General features: G+C 39.5%; 1 protein-coding gene and 1 long non-coding RNA gene across 7 annotated transcripts in view; one reads left to right on the top strand and one right to left on the bottom strand.

Annotated features, from left to right (window-relative positions):
• Positions 1–15162, bottom strand: part of dock4b (dedicator of cytokinesis 4b) — a 152670-nt gene that overhangs the window by 24140 nt on the left and 113368 nt on the right. For 4 of the 6 annotated variants that reach the window (XM_011490916.4, XM_020714319.3, XM_020714318.3 and 1 more), the window contains exons 33-43: positions 13642–13668; positions 13228–13323; positions 13095–13155; positions 12919–13012; positions 11628–11776; positions 10023–10109; positions 9092–9196; positions 8766–8907; positions 6236–6402; positions 4336–4422; positions 2994–3170 (exon numbers count right to left, since the gene is read on the bottom strand). In XM_011490916.4, the coding sequence (XP_011489218.1) occupies positions 2994–3170; positions 4336–4422; positions 6236–6402; positions 8766–8907; positions 9092–9196; positions 10023–10109; positions 11628–11776; positions 12919–13012; positions 13095–13155; positions 13228–13323; positions 13642–13668 (1192 nt within the window). The remainder of the gene's footprint in view (positions 1–2993; positions 3171–4335; positions 4423–6235; positions 6403–8765; positions 8908–9091; positions 9197–10022; positions 10110–11627; positions 11777–12918; positions 13013–13094; positions 13156–13227; positions 13324–13641; positions 13669–15162) is intronic. The other 2 variants (XM_011490917.4, XM_078941505.1) reach the window with 1 other exon arrangement.
• Positions 1–15162, top strand: part of LOC144989309 (uncharacterized) — a 150894-nt gene that overhangs the window by 93983 nt on the left and 41749 nt on the right. The gene's annotated exons all lie outside the window — the stretch shown is intronic.

Raw genomic sequence — 15162 nt, 5'->3', positions numbered from 1 at the left:
AAGGTTCAATCAGAAAAGTTTATCTCTATCAAATGACTCACAGACCAAGAATCCTCAAGGTGTTTTATTATTCCAGACCTTAGACTGCAATGTTTATCAAGGAAGCAAATTTGTATGCACTCTACACGATTGCGTTTTCCTCTCCTAATAAACCGTGCTGCACAGATAATCACTTTCAAATATTTTACAGCATCAACAGTACGACAATCTTTTCAGACCAAAGGAAAAAAAGAAAAGAAAAAGGTAGTCATTTCTATGGCAGTTGTGCTGCATTTCATCAGGAACTTTTCTCTCCTGAGGCCTCCGGAGATGGAAGTTAAAAAAAAAAAGAAAAAGATCAATAATCCTTTACAAATTATAAAATTTTTTAGTCCGACTGCGTCGAGTGAGACCCCACCATGGAGTGGCTCAGTTAATCATTAGCAGAGTCCAATTAGAGTAGGAACGCTGATGGCAGAGGAAAATAAATCAGACAGCATTCCCCCCTCAAGGGTTTCGACTCAAACTAGAGCGATAAATCTGAATATTAATAATGACAATTTCTCCCTCATTTGTAGCCAAGCCTCCACAGCTGTCAATCGGCATTACGAGAGTAAATTAATAGATTTAAAGGCGTGGGCCATAGGGTGCTGCAGGATTTGTCCTGTAGAGAAAAATGAGTGTTGATGTCAGCTGTGGATTGTTCGAAAAAATGGTTAAATATGTCCAGCTTGCAGAAAACAATCCAAGTACATGGCATTTTACAGTGAAGTTTAAGGTTTAACCAACAAGCAAAAGAAGATTTACTGTAGCAAAGGTGGAAATCCCAGGTTATTTTTGTATCCTCCAAACCAATTACAGTGTACTTGTAATAAGTTTGTACCCTAGAAACCTTATCTTGTACTCTTAGAGCTACTTTCTCACCGCCCTAAGCAACGCTTGAAGCACTTCCAAACAAAAGTCTACGTAAATTTTGGCTTCCACGTTCAAAACTCTGGCGTTCATGCATAGCTGCGAAGTTTTTATGAACATTTTCGGGCTCGACATTCAAAACCACGTGTTGAAAGTTAAACCAAACTAAACTTTGACCAACAGGGACTCTGATTTGGTAGTGATGTATGGATGGTGACCCTTTCATTCACGAAGGTGCCAACTGTTTTGAAATTGATCATGAAAAAGACATTAAAAATTGCGGTTTGTGCCAGTTTTTCTCATGGAGTAGAGCTGTGAAAGAAAAAGCCTTGAGCAGGATTGGTGAGATTTGCACCGCTTCCAACATTTCACACCACGCCTCTTGTCTAGTAAACAGTAGAAAAGAAAAAGAAACAGAATGCACTGAATAGAATGTGCTTAATGCACATTCAAGAATGCACTTTTAGCTCGTTCTTGAACGCGTGTCACCTCGACGGTGTGAACGTAGCTTTACTACATGTATATTATACCCTGTTGATCCTATAACCCAGTAAAACGGCTAATAACTGCCCTTACCAAATTCATACCCTATAAACCCTATTACCATGGACCTAGTGTGTACATGAAACCTTTTACTCTGTTCACGTATGACTAGTATACCATATAATCCCAATTACCCTGTAGTCATACAGCACATGTACCTCACAAAACCTATTGCCCTGCACCCTTTACTGAACGTATACCCCTATAAACCCTTGGACACCTGCAATATCAGTACCTTTTAAACCTTGACTAACTTTGTCTGTATCCTAAGAGACATCTTACCTTTTACACTTACTACATCGCTACTTTTTAAACCCTTTTGGAGTTTCTTTTCCCAACATCTGTATCTTCGAAAGACTGTTACTCCCTACCCTTATTCAGTTCATACCATATAAACCCAAGTACCTTTCCTTTTTTTTAAATTTCATGAACCAATAATATCCTGTTTACTTGCTTAATGTATACTCTACAAATCTTTTTACACAAGGAGTGGGTAACACTAAGCCTCAATGGTTGGTGTGCCTGCACCTTTTCAAGATATCCTTGCCATACTCACAGCTGATTATCTGGATCAGGCATGTCCAGCCACTTAGAACATGCCAAAGAGGGACATGTTGGAAAACGAGCAAGAATCCTGCCACCTGTCACCACCACTGCTGAACACGTACATCACCTGTAACCTCTAAACCCAATTACCCTTTGGGCAGCCTCACATGAAACCAGCTAACTAAATATACTAAACTACAACTGTACACTATAAACACCCCTAGCCCGTACCCTTTTCTAGATCTATATCTTTTAAACCTTAGTATGCGTACTAAGTAAAAGCGTTGATACAGTACAGCTGTAATGTGTGTACAATCATTGTATCCTTATTATTTTTTGTCTGCACTCTTCAAACCCTTTTTTATGAAGAGAGGCTTTTGCTTTTAAAAATTATAGAGTTTATGCACCTCCAAGAAAAGCACACAACATAAACACGCACCACTGGCATACACACCCACAGCAGTTGCTATGCAACCCAGAGCCGAGTCCACTCCGTTTTCTCAAGATAAAAATAATATCCTCGAATAGATTGAAAGTTGTTTTTTTTCCTTCAGTTGGGAAAATTGGAATGTAAACATTATCTGGCAGTCTTTCAAGAATTATTTGAATATGATGCAAATGTTTTTTCAACCTGTATCTTTTAATTTTTTTATGATATTATAGCTGCAGCATCAACATTTCCAACTCTAAAGTATTATTAGTCACTCTTTTACTGATGTGATCCCCTCTCTCCTCATCCGCCCACTGGCCAAAACCCCTTTTTCTATCCACCCATTCCCACATCACCCATCCATCTCATTTTCCTGCTTCCATCCCCTCGCTCTTGACTCATCCATAAACCCGATCAAACTTTCGCCCAGCCGTTCATGCGTCCATCCATCCAGCTGTTCCTCTGCTCCTCCCTCCCCCCAAAACTGGGTGCCTCTACACTTCCCATATTCCGCCTTCATACATCATTAGACAATCCATATGTCATTGGGCCTCCGCATCATCCTCCATCGAGCCTTCCCTACCTCTTGATAGCGGGCCAGGCCCCCGTTGACGGCGGCATCGATGACACCATTGAGGCACATGGTGAGGGGGTTGATGTTCTGCATCTGCCGGTTCTGACACTGCGTGATCAGCGTGCGCAGCTGCAAGTTCTTGTTTTCGATCACTTCAATGGCGTTTTCCAGCGGGCTCACCTCCACCTGTGAAAAGGAAAGGTTGTGGAAACGATTTTTTTCCCCCCGAGCTGATGGTTTTTCTTTTCTGCGTGTGCCACCAAAAGGAGAGCCATAAAGTGTAAAAGATATCTCAGCTTGAGCCTGGAGGCGACGCATACGGGGGGGGGTGAGCATCTGTTCAAAGTACTATAATAAAGACGCCATTAGTGCTCCTAATGGTTTCGTCAAAGAGTCAGTAGTTTGAGCCCGGATAGATTCCACAAATCAGAATATTTCAGCTGGTAGTGCTCTCTGCAATTCTTGAAATTGACTTAAACAGGCTCTACAACTTTGTCAAGAAGAAATAACTGTCTCAGGGAATAAGGTTCTACATCCAAACCATCATATTACCTGTCAGCCTTTAAACGAAGCAGTGAACTTTTTGGCAGCAGCTCATTTAAACGTTCAACGGAAAAGAAGGAAGAAATGGCTTCCATTTGGAATTTAGTTTCTGCCTACAACCCATCCAACGTCGGTTTCTCCAACTTCTGGCAACAGTTTTTGTTCTGTTTGACAAAACACATGAGAACTGCCCTGAGCGACCCCCTCCCCCCACCTTCTGCATAGGAAGTACCCACTCGCTCCAAGAAGCCAAATCCCATCCTATTCTACAGGGAAATAAACAGCCAGTACTCAGTCATTCTATTGGTCAGGATAGTCATTCATATTTTTTCTGTATTGCAAGTTATTTAAGTTATAAACTGACCAATCAGATGCCTCAATAATAGTATGTGGTCTTACGTTAAACGTTCAAAACGTTTGATTTACAGATTTTCCTGAGAACGCTTTCAAGTGGTGTGTTGGGTGGATTTTCAACAAGCTCACTCCTGATTGGAGAGAGCGGTTGCCATAGAAACGATGACTCCAACCGACTTGGACCAATCACTGCTTACTGACAATGTTTGACTCCAGCATGGCGGCGTCCGTAGCTTGAAAAAAAGTTTCACTTTCTATGGGTAACATCACGCTCACTCGGCCCAGTTCTCATATACAGTCACTGGACAAAACAGAATTTTATATACATGAAAGTACTGGCTTCATTTTTTAAAAACACACTTTAATACCCATAAACTGAGACCAAGTTAATGGATTAAGTGTTCTTTTTGTGCCACAAAAGCGTCTTTAGGTCATCCCAGGTGCTTGCACTCACCAGCTCTCTCTTCTCCACTTCAAACCAGCGAGATATGCCAGGAAGACTCTGGACCAGAGTCAGGGTCGTCCTCTCCACCCACAGGCTCTGCAGACAGGACAAGCCGATCACAGCTCAGCAAAACAAAAAACCCCAATCCATATCTGCTTCAATCAAATTCAAGCGTGCGCTCGGTCTCTTGGCGGGGCCGCACATGATTTAATTACCGACACACAGTTTCAGGGAAACATGATATCAGCACACAAACTGCCAAAGACCCACTGGTTGCACGTCGCACACTATATCTTACATCATCATTCATGTTCGAGCACTTATGCTGTCAGGCAGAATGGCTGTCAGGATGCCAGCATCTCACAAGGTCGCTCCGACAAGACTTGAACTATGGAAAACGGAGTATTTACTGAAGGCTATCACCATAATCAATTGGAGTACATAGGATGTTTTAGTATTTCATCCTAAAACTTCAACATTTGAAGCAAAATACACTAATATTTGCCTTTTAGATAAGCAGAGTCTTTGCCTATGGTACGTTTTTTATACAAAGCTTATTCCGGTGAAGGACTTTGTCCTGATAATCTAAAATGTTGTAGATTAGCAGAAGGTGGTTTCCCTGCTGGGATCTGCAGATAGAAGCCAGGATCAAGGTGCAGATCCAGGAGGGCTTAATTTAATTTAAGTCTAGATTAGGACCCTGTGTCTTGCTCTAGGACACTACAACAAAGCAGATGGGAGCTGATATGCAATATTGATCTGGTGTCCTCTCGCCGAAGAAGGGTCTTCCGAGTCACTACACAACCCCTGCTACCGTTTATTGATTTTGTGCTTTTAAAAGCCAAGAAACCCACCTGAACACAGCTTGGTGGAGAAAAAAAATGGTTGAAAAAGCAGGAAAGCTCAAAGTCAAATTAGAAAAATAAAAATTGGAAACCTTCCAAAAGATTTTAGGTTTTTTTGGTTGAAGATGTCTGATGGTAGAATTTCCTGTAGATAGTTCATTCCCACATGAGGGACAGAGATATCAAGCCCTGACAGAATCAACGCATCCTGCTTAAATTTGCCCAAATAACCTTGATGGAAGCGCGATGAGATGAACGCCATAAAGGGTGTGTGTGTGTGTAATACAGTTGAATATTTATGAGAATAATATTGGGCTCTGTGTGTTGGGGTGTGTGCGCTCTAAAAGTGTGCGCAGCTGTGCGACTCCATCAGGTTGTAAAGACTTCATTCCCGCTAAGCTTTACGCGGCTCTGACTACAGCTGGAGGTTCTCGGTGTAATTACTGATACCGGAGTCACAATGAATAAAACATTCACTATCTACGGACTAACACCTGAACGCTGATGCAAACTATCCCAACGTACAAAGAACCAAGAAGAAGAAGAAGAAGAGAGAAAAGGTGTTTGGGTGTTTCTAAGGAAAAAAAACGTAACATAGTAAAGACTTACACCGATAGAAATTGTGGTTTGGGGGTTTTAACAAGGTCTCGTGGCATTTTTCTCATGATAGAGGACATGCCTAAAGAAAATTAAGATTAATATTACGCTTATGAGTATATCTTTATCCACAAAGACGAAAATTTGTTGAAAAGCTTGTAACTGTGATGTGGAAAATAGGCTGAGTGTACTTCAAGCTCTCAGGGACGGGAGACGGGGTTGCTCTGCGCCAACAGTCCAACCCACAACTAAGAGGTGACTTTCTAATAAACTATTGCCGCTCTACAGAAGCTATGTGCTAGAAAATGGCAGTTTTTTCCATTTTGGTTGAAAACAGCACAATTAGAATCAAAAGACCCCTGAAAAGATGATCAGAGTGGATCCTGGAGGATTTTTCTTTTAAATGGACCGAAGCGTGGCTGCAACGCTTCATGTATGACTGCCGATAAAATCCTCCCTGCATTTACCTTAAACTCGTTCTCCTTGTCTTTGGTGCCCTTGTGGAAGGGCCGGTCATATCGGAATCTCCAAATGTGATTAAACTTGTAGAAGCTCTTGATGTTGTCGGGCACTCCGTCTCTCTGCAGCACATCCTGACTTTCCGGGATGGGAGTAACCGCGTAGATCTGCAGGTCTGACAGCATTGCGGGTCAGGAAAAAAAAAAGAAAAAAAGAGCACGACGGAGGCAGGGGACCTATGTGGGACGACCTTTTCAGTGACCTAGAGGAACATGGAGAATCGGGGGGCTTGTCCGTGAGGACATGACAGGGGAAACATGCAATTTGAAAGGGTGGTTGAATTTGTTCCCTGCGCTCACGTACGGGACAAGCTTCTGCTTTTGACTAGTGAGAGGAAAAACAGGCAGAGAAGCCCGTAAGGCTTTTCCGTGTGTGCAGTGAAGGAGCTTTATTGTGAAAAACCTGGCTCTGATGAGCGGCTTCACCTGCTGGAAAATAAAGAAAGGCGGTTTGGAACACATCAACTGGTGTGCATGGAGGTTTGTAAAAAGGATTCATGATCGGGCGAGCAATCTGAGAGTATTGATTGGTGTTATGTGAGAAGAACAGCAGTGTGCTTTTAGACCATTATTGTGAAGAGCAACACGTGTGTCCAACGCAGGCCGCAGCTGTTCATGTCAACAATCAATCAAACTGAAGATGCATCTTAGCATCGACGAAGCATTTGGCATTAAAGTAGAGAAATCTAACGTCAACAATAAAACGGACGCCATGATTCGGTGCAGCCGAGCTAATCGAATAAAAGACATTGAAGCGGAATTTTAGAGTTTGTATTTAAATAAGCAACAAAGGCCCAAAACAAACGATAAAAAAAGTTAATCTAGAACTTTCTGGATAAAATTAAATTGACAATGAAAGCCATTTCTCCGGACTTTTATGTTTTTAATTTTTATTTTAAGCCTGAGATGTAAAAGAAAAAATTGTGTGGTTTATTATGATTGTAAGAAAACAATGTCCAAAAAAAAAAAGAATTTTAAATTTTTTTACTTAATTTTTCTGAACTGGTGACTAACTTCAACCTGTGTGACCAACTGTTCAACACTCATCGCTGGTGTTAAGACAGATTGTCGCAAATGCTTTAGAACCGAAAATATTAGATCATAAAATGACTAAATAAATAATGCAACTCAAATAAACATAAACTTTTAGTTTTAGGCAACAAAAAGACATCCTTGTTTTGTCTTTGTTTTTTTCTTAAATAGGATTCATTTTCAAAAGGTTGAGAAACAGATTTTTCTAGTTTTTGCTTTTTAACTTCTTAAAAAAATATCAAGCTTTACTTTTATTTTTACGTGTTTTTCTCTGTCTGTCAAAGGAAAACTTGAAATACCAAAAAAAGTTAGGTGATTGTTGATCACATTTAATTTTGTTTGTTTGTTTTTTGTTGGTCAAAACATCACCAATACACAATCAATTCAAATTGATGAGGAATTTTGGATTACCCAATACAATGCATCGACAACATTTCAAAATCAACCATTTGATTTATTTAAATCGCAACAAAATGTCACTGCAGTGGATTAATGTTAAGATTTGTGTATGTATAATGTATAATGTACGATGCTGAAAACAGCCTAAAAGTTTTTAATCCATTTTTTGTAGTTAATCGACGTGTTAGTGTCACAAAAATCCCTCCAACGTGGAAACTTTGTGTCAGCATTTTCATCTGTTTTGTTTGTTTGTTTGTTTACACCTAACAACAACTTCATTTTAAATTCGAAATGGTTTCAGACGGAAAATCTGTGAAAATGCATTGATTTTCAAAATAAAAGGCTCCAAATTAGCGCATTTCAAACAAAGCCAACACAAAAATTTGACTCTGATTGGCTGCAGCTCTCAGTTTTTCTGTCATTGTGGTTTCTTTTAACTTCTATGTAGGCCAACAGTTGCACTATATACTGGTGTGAATAATTAACCAGCTGCACATCTTATATGAATGAAGCTGCACAGATATGACGACAGCTTCCTAATGCAAGTTTGATTTATGTACGGCACGGATCCAGGAAATGCTAATCGCCGGAACGCCGTTTCATACATCTTCATGCTGAATCCTACACGTTCTGTCAGTAGCGACTGGCTGTGTATACGTCAACCTACATTCACAAGGCATAAATAGCTGCAGAAAGGCTATAAATAAAAGTCAAAGAATATATTTTTTCTAAACTGAAGAATTTTCTGCTTCAGAGTTGCTGCTTTCTTCATTTTTTTTTTGATTTTTTTTTAACCACTAAATTCCATTGTGAACATTGATTGTGGCTCATATGTCTGTCTGGATCCCGTGCATAGAATGCGGTGCAGCATGTTTGTGTGCTCCTGAACGATCCGCTGATTTGTGACGAGCAGAAAGCGGGAAAGTGGCATGGCGTGCCGCGGATTGAGCCTCATTACAGGCAGTTATGTGTATGTATCGGGAGGGAAAAGGAAAAAAAAATACACACATCTGCTGCTTTTTTGTGACAAAAACCTCGACAAGGATACACTGAGCATCTGCCTGGTATATGGTCTGGTCGGGCTGGTTGACGTGCTGCATGGCGATGGCGTGGGGGAACTCGTTGAGCATTCGCTGCTGGAAAGCCTCCAACCTCTCGTAATCGTGGCCGCGGCACACAAACTCCTTATTCTGCAGGGGGAGCAGCAGAAACCGGCAAGCGGTCGGTGGGGTGAGTTTGACCTCTAGTGGCGGCACAACGCAACTGCGGCTGCAAAGTTGTGTTACATCACGGCACAAGAGGAGAAGCTGAATGTCACTTCCACCAGAGCGGAGTTCACTCCTCCTCCAAGCGGAAAGGACAGTTTGTAGTTACCCGCAGGAAGAAAGGGAACTTCTTTCCGTAGAATCCGACTCTGAAGAACTCAGGTTCCAATCTCTGCTGGTCCATGATCTTGTCATAAAGCGAGGCTTCCATCATCTAGCGAAAGAAGGTTTGGTTGTCAGAAGAAAAAGAAAATCAGTCTACGTATTTAAAGTCATTTGGGGGGGGAAAAAAGCAGAAATCTTTGCTTCATGAATTTATACATTGTAGAATTTTAAAGTAAAAGGAAAAAGGAATTATTTCCATTTTAACTTTGATTCTTCTTTTTATAACCATTAAAAGTGTGGTTTTTTTTCCTCAATAGTATTTATGTTTGTGTTTTAGTCTGCTTAGTTTAGATTTTGTTTTCCTGTCATAAAGTTTGACACCTGTGTGGCAACAGAACACATTTATCCAGATTTTTATTTTATAAAAAGTTGATTTTATTTTGACAGCAGTCATATTTAACACTCTTAGCCCCAAAATTATTTTAATTCTATTTGTTTGATCCAAAAACGCTGTCAGCTAAATTAACCAACAATATATATTGATTGATATTGATATTAATTTACTTGAAATAGGAGAGACATTCTTTTAGATCTTTAATTTAAATAAAGGAATACATAAATATTGGTTAAACTTTTTGATCGCCATTTAAGGCATAAACCTTAAAAAAATGAATCTCCTATTATCACTGCTTGAAAAAAAGGTTTTATTGTTTAAACATTATAAATGTCATCAAAACATTTCTGTTATAATAAGAAATCTTTGCCATAGTCTCAAATACAAATAAATGGTAAACAACACTGGGCCTTTTTTTCATTTCATTTAGTTAAAAACCAAAAAAAGCTTTATTAGAAAGTTGTTTTTTTTTACTACAAAACAAATGATGGAAACCTGTTTTATTTCTGTCTCATTTTTACAACGAGGATTTTTGTCTTACCCTCATTTTGCTTAAGTTCCTGTAGTCATAGTAAGACTCGTACTGATCGGCGAGCTCCCTGCACAGGATGATGCCGTTCTCCCAACACTGCACAGAAAAAGCACAAACTTGATTTGGTCACGTGACACATTTTAGCCGTTGAAACTTCAGAAATGCTCCAGTAGAGGGCGCTATTAAGTCAGAAAAAAAGATCTGGTTTGTTTTATGAAGGCTGTGAAATGACCATCTTAATTAAATAAAAACTGCTGCTGTATTATATTTCAGTATTGTAACTACTATAATATAATACTATATTGCTTCCACTGCTATATTGTTTCTACTACAATCTATTTTATAAATATATGTAAAAAGAACAGAATTCAGTCTCACTATTGAGGCATTTATTTCGTTTAAAATGTATTCATTTAGATACAGTAAACTTGTATCTAATTGAGCAGAATGCCAAAGAATCCTTTTACCAAACTGATCCAACTCTGACCTTCATCTTAACCAGAAGACTGGTTTAACTCCATTTATCACTTTAATAATGACCAAGAAACATGTTCCCAAGAGAATCGATTTTTGGTTGGCTAATATTAGCATATTTACCTTTGAGGTGGCTAACAAAATACTAAATATCTTTTCCTTTCTTGAGGTAACATGCATGCACACACACATGCATGGCTTTACCAACTTGCTTTCAAATAAATGCACCATTTTTGAACTAGTTTTGTTTTCTCAACATCATCTCGTCAATTTTTTGGAAAATATGTTAGCTTAATAAAACTAATTAGCTGTCTACACTTTGTTTGATATCATCATATATATATATATATATATATATATATATATATATATATATATATATATATATATATATATATATATATATATATATATATATATATAATTAGCATAATAATACTAATTATCTGTCTACACCTCGTTTGATATTATATATACATGTAAATTCCTTCTAAACGATGATTTATGTCTCAGCCGCTCCGTACATTTTGTGCATATAGCACTGATGAAAATTTGTCATGCGGGAATATAAGTAGAAAAAGTGTGAAAAGCTGTGGTCTTTATGTGACATTTTGACAGATGCATTACGAATAAACCACTTGCATGCAGCGTATACAGGATATTTAAGCTACACATCAGTAGAGCATGCATGAAAAGGTGGCTTTCCACATAGGTGGAACGGTCATGAAAAGCCATTTGTGTAAGTATCTTGGAAAAATCACGCACAGTTGGACAAGATTTAAATGAAAATTGTGTATAAACTACATTGAATATGTGTAAAACTGCATAATTCTTAACTGATCAAAAAGTTTGAACAGCTAAAAACCAAATTCACGTAAAAACCCGTCGGCCGAAACGGACATCAGGGCACATCGATGAATGATGAACCAAAGAACCAATTATAAATGACGTATAGTACACATGTACCATGAAAGACTGACAATTCACACATGGAAAATTTGCAAAATGTACGTAGTGGCTGTATGACACAGCCTTTTTGGGGAGCGAGGGACAGGATTAGCCAAGTTGACTGTTTTCTTTTTTTTGGTTAGGCATGACATGAATGACACATTTGCGATTCAACATTTCTGCATGTCTTACCTTTCCCCTGTCAAAGTTCTGGATTATAGTAATATGCAAATACTCTTTTCTCTGCCATTCGCTCTGCATGGGGTAGTTGAGGAACTCTCTGAGCGGCCGGTCTGACCACTCCAGCAGCTCATCGTACAGCAGCAGTGTGTACGACGCCTCTGTGAAGCACACAAAACAACAGCTGTTACTCTGAAAACTGCTACTTTTTCAAAATGTCTGCATTTTTGTTTGTTTTCTATAATGTCTTCAAAATAATTCTGAGTCTGACACTGACACCATTTCTCTTCCCCAACAACCATAAATGACAGTTTGGGTGTGTTACATTCCTTTATGTCAGAAAAGCTGAGTTGTGTTAAATCAAGCAGAGTTTGTTGATTCAGGATTTACTTAATGACATTTGTAAGTGTGCTTGCTGTGCTGCTTAGAAAAGAAACACCACAACTTGGATTGTGACCTACTCAAGAAGCAGAGAAGTAGTTATTTACTGTTCCCAAAGGTCATTTCAACCTGGCAGCAGTGGATGCACTTTATTTTCTCAAATCCAGCAGTTTACTTTTGTTAAAACATGTTTTATTGCATGAATTACAGCTTAATGATCAAAATGTGGTTATAAGCTGGATATTTGGCACAATTTAACTTCTTAAATCAGGAGGTTTTAACTGAGCAGGAGTCTGCAGTGGGTCTATGTGTGGTATGTTGCTGTTTGATTGGCTGAATTTTAGCAAAGCAAAAAAAAAAAAGAAAACAATCTTAAGTGATTTGTAAAAGTCTTTGTTTTAGAGATGATGAGGACACACCTCTAAACAGAATGGAAAATAAAATAGAGTAACCACAGGATATTCTGACTAAGTGAATCAAATATTTAGTTGGATACAATTGTAGTACTCCATGTTTTTTGTACCTTCAGGAGTACTTTTGATACACTGTGGTTCACTGTGCTTAAAAATCTGTCTAAATGTCTAAGTATGACTTTGGTAAACTACAAAGTCGCACCACTTGAAGGATTGTTAGAGAATTGTGGGTACCGTAGTCAGAAGCCTGGTGGAGTGATACGTCAACAAAGTATGACTTATCCGTCAAGTTGATTTTTGCTGATAAAAGAACAACACAGTTCACTAGGAAAACTTCCCATCGATTCCTCTGACCAATCACTAGCCTCTAGACCCTTCTAGGCACTCTGGGTAGTGTAGTCATACCCCATGCTCTGACTCCTTTGTTTAGCGTGGTGCATCCTATAACCTGGTGTGTCCAATATAGTAATTATAATGGCATTGTATGAGGGACAGTGAGACATGCATACCTGTGTAATTCTGAGCTTTCAAGTGCAGGTCGTACAGTTTATGTATGTAACGGATGTACATCTCCTCTTTGTTCAGCTCTGTTTTGTAGAAGTTCTGGGAGCAGAAAAGACTTTGGGTCAAATGAAAGAACAAAGACATGGACATAAGACGATTTTACGGTTTAACCCGCACTTACCAACAAGCTAACAGTACACCCAATCTTTTTGCCATCGACTTCTCCCAGCTTCATACAGTCCCTGCAGCAGAAACGGTGACGATGTTTGCACATGGACAGGACTTGAGAAGAACACACATCCACCCTCACTAACCTGTAATCCAACAGCCTCTCCATCAGGCGAGTGACGGTGGCGATAAGAGAGATCCCACTCTCCCTCCAGGTCTCTCTCTCGATCTTCTTCAGCAGACTGGGGGACAAATGAAGAGACAGAACAAGACAGAGAGGGCTGTAAAGACCGGAAGATTGAGCAGACGAAAGAGAAAAGTGTTAAAGCGATGGAGATGGAAGGTTTTCCCAAAAGAAAGGCTGCAAAAAAAGAAAGAAATTCCTGGGTCCCCTATGCTTAAAAACCAGCCTGCTGGAGTTCAAATGAAACCAAAGCAGCTTAAAGATTTTAGATTGTCAGAGAATTCTGTAAAAGTTTTTGATGATTATTATTTTTTATGGACAAATTGATTTCCCGCACTGAAACGGCACAAAGAACAAAAGAAGGGGAGTGTCTTACCTAGGGTACGGACCAAACAGAGGAATTCTATTCCAGGCGGGAGGCATAGACGGAATAAATTAATGATAACAGAATTAAAATCAGCACACACTCACACCAGTTAGTTTTATGGGGGGAGAAGAACAACTTAGGCCAGGGGTCGGGAACCTATGGCTCTTTTGATGGTCACATGTGGCTCGCAGACAAATCTTTGATTTTTTTAATTTATTTTTTTCATTAGACCAGTCCATCTCGGGTGCGATGCTATGCCAGGGGGGTGCGCGCAGTAGTAGCGGTGCTTGGAGAAAATAAATCTGCACCACTATCAATTTACTATTATGTATTATTTCACAGAGTTTATAACAGCCTGAAACCTGCGAACCGCCGTCCCTTCAACTGCGCACTCCCGCTTCTGAGAAAGAGCGCGCAGTTGCAGCGGGATGTGTGAGGAAGAAAGGGGGGGGGTTGTGGGCACACAGGCAGCAGGTGAATCGCGCAGGGATTGTAAAAACTTAAAACACGCTGCCCGTCACTCACTGCAGCGTGAGTATGTGTTTGGCTCCGCATTTGCATGTGAGCAGTCTTTCTCACATCTACAGAACATTCAGACCTACGATCACGTTTAAAGTCTCAACGCCTGCATGAAGCTGAAATTCACCACGTATCAACCAGACTAGACCATCAGCAAAACCACGCAGCACCAGAAGTCGTAATAATGGTAAGAACTACTCGTCATTTATTAGCAAGAGCATAACAACGTTATTAAAAAAGAAGCCACAGGCTTATTGTACTTTAAAAATGTTGAAATTACATCAAATGCACACATTCACTTGTATATTTAGTTTTAAACATTGTTGCGGACTGAGTTGGACTGGGGGGCTTTTGTTGGGTCGCGTTCTAAATTCTGGAGTTCATTGAACGCATCATGCAGAGATCTGATTGGCTCTCAGTTCTGTCGCTCAGCCTGTCGTTGGGGAGTTTGGACCAATGGGGTTCAGCTATGGACAGAATAAGTGAAATGGGAGGGCTGTTGCAGCAGTGAGGGAATATAAAGTTAGGAGAAGCGCTCTCGTCTCAGCAGGAGAGACTGAGGAGTTGCTGAATTAATTGAACGGCGTTTGGTTACGGCCTGCAGTAACCAGAATAAAGAACCTTAAGAGGTTAAGTCTCCGTGCCTCAGTGTGGGAAAGGGACACTACATTATTGTATGGTTCTTTCGAATTTAAAAATATGTGGCGTTTATGGCTCTCTCGGCCAAAAAGGTTCCCGACCCCTGACTTAGGCAAATGAAAATATTCAAAATATGAAATCAAACATATAAAATGAATTGCCTTATAGACTTTAATAAAGTAAACATGCATTTTTAAATGCACAAAACAGATTAAATATTATAAACATGTGAAATTATACCTATAAAACTAGGATTCACATCTGCGACTGTTCAGGAGACATACATGATGTGAATGCAGTATAAATGTGATGTAAATGTGTTGGTAATTCACAAAGAGGTCAACAAAAAAGATGAGTGAACAGAAAAAGACC

This window comes from Oryzias latipes, chromosome 23 (genome assembly GCF_053564925.1).
Source record: "Oryzias latipes strain Hd-rR chromosome 23, Olatipes_Hd-rR_3.1".
Lineage (NCBI taxonomy): Eukaryota > Metazoa > Chordata > Actinopteri > Beloniformes > Adrianichthyidae > Oryzias > Oryzias latipes.
This window is presented reverse-complemented; position numbering and strand designations above follow the sequence as displayed.